This window comes from Corticium candelabrum, chromosome 18, assembly GCF_963422355.1.
Source record: "Corticium candelabrum chromosome 18, ooCorCand1.1, whole genome shotgun sequence".
Classification (NCBI taxonomy): Eukaryota; Metazoa; Porifera; class Homoscleromorpha; order Homosclerophorida; family Plakinidae; genus Corticium; species Corticium candelabrum.
Genome location: NC_085102.1, coordinates 5,765,920 through 5,770,919, shown reverse-complemented (window position 1 = coordinate 5,770,919; position 5,000 = coordinate 5,765,920). Strand labels below are relative to the sequence as shown.

General features: G+C 42.0%; 2 protein-coding genes across 2 annotated transcripts in view; one reads left to right on the top strand and one right to left on the bottom strand.

Moving 5' to 3' along the window:
- The window catches only part of LOC134194397 (uncharacterized), a 1,760-nt gene extending 1,345 nt beyond the window's left edge, over nt 1-415 (top strand). Inside the window, exon 3 of the mRNA XM_062663329.1 lies at nt 109-415. Coding sequence (XP_062519313.1) covers nt 109-337 — 229 coding nt within the window. The 3' untranslated portion in view covers nt 338-415. The remainder of the gene's footprint in view (nt 1-108) is intronic.
- The window catches only part of LOC134193761 (pre-mRNA-splicing factor CWC22 homolog), a 21,342-nt gene that overhangs the window by 11,454 nt on the left and 4,888 nt on the right, over nt 1-5,000 (bottom strand). The window contains exons 11-14 of the mRNA XM_062662595.1: nt 2,755-3,009; nt 2,668-2,696; nt 2,426-2,607; nt 1,082-2,071 (exon numbers count right to left, since the gene is read on the bottom strand). Of these exons, the coding sequence (XP_062518579.1) occupies nt 1,082-2,071; nt 2,426-2,607; nt 2,668-2,696; nt 2,755-3,009 (1,456 nt within the window). The remainder of the gene's footprint in view (nt 1-1,081; nt 2,072-2,425; nt 2,608-2,667; nt 2,697-2,754; nt 3,010-5,000) is intronic.

The window sequence follows — 5,000 nt, the reverse complement described above, 5'->3', positions numbered from 1 at the left end:
TTCCAGAGTTTTAGCAATCAATGCTTGCTGAGGGACGCATGCAGGTAGCTGTAAACTGTAGAAATTGCTAATCATTATAATTGAGATTCAGTATGTTTGTGCGTGTAGATTCGATCGAGCAATCAACCAAACAGCGGACAAACACTGGCCGCGCAATCTCGTGCTCGTTACTCATGTGATTGGCGTATCGAAAGCGGTCTGTCTCGGATATCCTTGCGACAAGATAGACGTCGAGAAAGTGGACGTCTGCGGATATGTGACATTGCAGCGAGAGTGCAGAGGGTCGCTGTGGAAGATGATAGACAGTCGCGGAGTCCATTTTGTGGTCATATTGTGATGCACGTCTGCATGCATGCCATACCTAGCTAGATGAGCAAATGGTAAGTTTTGCAATGTCAAGATAACGTTAGCTAGAGCTGCATCTGGCTGCATCGGTGCACGCACGAAGTTGACGAACGCGAGCGAAAATTGAGCAGCACTTAAGTGCACCGCCCTGTGCGTTAGAGTCGATTAGTGTGAACCCGCCCTAAATTTCACACGCCGACTGCATGCCAATCTCGATTTTCCAGTCATCGTTGAGATGGCAAACAGAGTATAGTCTCTAGCGTTAGAATTTACATTCAACAAACAAGTTCATGTCTAGCTAGATCCTATGTTGTAGTGGCTAAAACTCTAGTGTACCTAGTAAGTGATTGTGGTGTGTGCCATACCAGTCCTTTGTCTCTAATTGCTTGTGTGGTGTGTTTGGCTTGCACTTGTCGGAGTCTCGATAGCGGCGCGTCAAAAGTTTTTGAGGGGTTTTGAGTGGCCCACGATCGATCTCTGTAGTCGAGCGTTTCGGCGTGTCTGATGACAAACACGTGTCGAACTCTTTCTCTAGTCGACATCAGTAGTCGAGAAAAATAGGCTAGGAAATTGATGTTTAGCTAGCGCGAGTTATAAGATGCGCGCGCACATTTTATTTACTAATCACGTGGCTTTAATATCACAGTCACGTGACTACTTTAGTGCACGCTAAACATTGATCACGTTATCTTTTTCGTTTTTCATATTTCCGAATACTGCAAATGCTCCTATTTACACTTTCACTACGTCTAATGTCTCTGTCTCTAATGTCGTCTCGATGTTGTCCGCCATCTTTCTCAACTGTTCCAACGTCTTCGCATCGTTCCCATCCAAAACAGCCAATTGAGACTCGAGAAAGGTCATTCTCTCCTCCAACTCATCTTGTAATTGCTCGATCCAATGCAACAACCGTGTCTCGTCTTGGTCATTGCCCTCCATGTCCTCATCTCCCTCTACATGACAACCATCCGCATTCCCATCTAACAAGTTGTCGCTAACTTCCATATTTTCACTCATATCTGGAAGAGTGCTCGATCCGCTGCTCCCCGGTGACTTCAGACCATCAGACGTAGCTTGATCCATGTCATCAGCGTGTATTTTCAATGCCAGAGAATGAAGCCGATCCTCATCCATCTGGTCGTCAGCTTTCTTACCCTGACTGTCTAGACTCAGTGACGTCATTTTAACGTCATGATGTGACGTCATCACCTCATCAAGAGAAACAGACTTAGCATGTTGTTTCTCTTCTCTGTCTCTCTCTGCTGTCTGCTTGTCGACACTGCCGCCGTCCATAAACAAACCAAATACACGATCATGTCCCATTGACATCATTCCATCTGATGACTCCGAATTGGCAGCAAACGTGCCATCTTCATTACACGTTTCTGGCAAAAACATAACATCTTCCATCCTTTCTACACGACTTCCATTCTTCAGTTTCTCTTCATCAATTTTTTCATCTGCTGCGTCCACTTCATTGTCCCTTTCTCGTTTTAATTCGCTTTTTGTCCATCTACTTTCTGAAGTCGAAGCTTGCTCGTCACTCGTGCTCCGTGTTAATCGATTTTCACACACTTCGTCCATTGGTTTCTCCTCACAGTGTGCGACCGTTTCGGCATCTTCTGTGTTGTCATTTGCAGTTGGAGTGCCACCTGCTCTCCTATCTACGAGTTCATCCCTTCTCTTCCATTTCTGAGTTGATTTTTGTTGAAGATTCTTGAGTTTTCTATCACAATAAGTTGAACAAACCAAACTAATCCACTTACTCATGTACACTGTACCACTACTTAAATACATAAATGGATAACTGGATAAACAAATACACAGGCATACACACAGACAACAGACATAAATACAATAATACAATGACAGACAGACAAACAGACAGACAGACAGACAGACAGACAGAAAGACAGACAGACAGACAGACAGACAGAAAGACAGACAGACAGACAGACAGACAGACAGACAGAAAGACAGACAGACAGACAGACACACACACACACACACACACACACACACACACACACACACACACACACATGCAGAGACACACACACTGCCTGATCTCGTTACGTACTTCAACGCACTGATCTGCATATCTACACTTCTCAACATCTCATCGACGGCCGTAAGATCAGCAGCCAAGTCATTGTGGCAGACAGTGAGCAACGAACGCAGCTGCCTGACGACATCACCAGACGAGTCTCCTGCCTTATCCACATCCCCCATGTCACCAGTCCAATACCAATCATAACATTTCTAGCAACACCAAAAAATTAATATCAATAAATCACAAACAGCAAATAATTAATTAATTACCTTAAATTTTCTTCTCTCTTGGATATGAACTGCAGTCAAAGTTTGTCTTAGTATAAATACAATTATTAGTTATAAATCAACACAAACTTGGTTGTAGTGGTTCGTGTGGATGACGCGCACCCAACACAAAGAGTGGCCGTTCACTGCCTTTCTTCTCTTTCACTGGACTCAAGCTGCTCGTCGATTTCTGTCTGGCGGCCGTCTGCTTGTCTGTCGATTGTGGAGTTGCTTGAGTATCATTGCCAGACACTTCAGGTTGAGGTAGTACATTGGTTTCAGACAGAGACGGTTCTCGCAACCTTGAAATCAACCCTAAACCGGATGTTGATTGTTCGCTGTGTGCTATCACACCAATAATTAATTGCATGTGAATAAAATGGCAATGACTACATCAGATGAGTACAGAGTCTTAATTCTTAATGTAACTTATTGTTCACACTAAGATTAACATTTGTATGTATGTATGTATGTATGTGGCTCAATTGGTTAGAGTGTGCAGTTGGAGATTGGCAACATACATAAGTTCCCTTGGGCAAGGAACTAACGTACAATTGCCTCTCTCCGAAGTTGTTCTGTCCAAGCAGTATCTAACCTGGGCCCTCAGGGCTCTTGTAACAAAAAATGTATGTATGTATATATGTACATATGCATGCATGTATGTATATATGTATGTATGTATGTATGCATGTATGTATGTATGTAACATTGTATATATGTATGTATGTATGTATGTATGTATGTATGTATGTATGCATGCATGTATGTATGTATGTAACATTGTATATATGTATGTATGTATGTATGTATGCATGTATGTATGTATGTAACATTGTATATATGTATGTATGTATGTATGTATATATGTATGTATGTATGTATGTATGTATGTATGTATGTGACTCAATTGATTAGAGTGTGCATTTGGAGATTGGGAACATCCGGGACCTTTGGGTCAGAGTTTGAGTGTGGGAGGGCCACATACATAAATTCCCTTGGGCAAGGAACTACATACAATTGCCTCTCTCTCCGGAGTGTCAGGTTCTGTCTACAGCAAGTATCTACGGCAAGTACAGCAAGAGTGAAGTACATCATAGCGACTTCTGATAGTGACTTCTGATACAGTAGTGTTAGATTGCAGAATAGTGGTTGCAGTATCTAACCTGGGCCCTAAGGGTCTTTGTAAACAAAACAAAAAAATGTATGTGTATGTATGTATGTGGCTCAATTGGTTAGAGTGTGCAGTTGGAGATTGGCAACATCCTGGACCTTCGGGTCAGAGTTTGAGTGCGGGAGGGCTACATACATAAATTCCCTTGGGCAAGGTACTAACATACAATTGCCTCTCTCTCCGGAGTGTCAGGTTCTGTCTACAGCAAGTATCTACAGCAAGTACAGCAAGTGTGAAGTACATCATAGTGACTTCTAATAGTGACTTGTGATACAGTAGTGTTAGATTGCAGAATAGTGATTACAGTATCAAACCTGGGCCTTAGGGGCTTTTGTATGTACGTATGTACAAAAAATGTATGTATGTATGTGTGTACGTATGTATGTATGTATGTTTGGATGACATATGTCCTTCATGCAAAACATGCTCAGATTCCTTTGAGCATGCATTGGGGAGTGTCATACATAGAAGTTATTACTAAACAAAGCAAAAGATTTGCTTCAACGGATGAATATCAAGATACAGGCACAGATGAAAAGATCCAATCTTTAGAGACTACTGCTTTGGTTGACAAATGGTTTAAACAATTTCATAAGCATACTGGTGACAACATACTGGACAAAACAAGAAAAGATGCCATTAAAGGCTCTTGCAGCAGCCTTCAAGTATCATTTGAGACTCCACATAAAGACAACACAGTACAGCAAACGCTACACCGATCATTTTCATTTTAGTTTTTACTGGAAACCATTTGCAAGAATAGAAAATGAACAGTTAAGCCCGGTTCACAGTATTGATGTTGACGCTCAGCTGAGCGTCAACATCAAAGACACTGCCTTGACGCAGACGGCATTCTCTGATGTTGATGCTGACGCTGACGCTGGAATAGAATTCATTTCTATTCCAGCGTCAACGTCAGCATCATTCTGTGAACCTGGCTTTATTCATAAACGATAGTTTACAATGAGAAGTAATTTGGTAGTGTTTTTATAATCAATTGTGTCTGTAACTGGGTCTTATGGATCCTTTAAATACAACAGAAAAAATGTATGGTAGACAGTAACGTTGGTCCATTCTACGTATTGTGAGTCCATCCATCTATCCGTCTGTCTGTCCGTCTTCTGTCTGTCCATCGGTCTGCCTGTCTGTCTGTCTGTCCATCGGT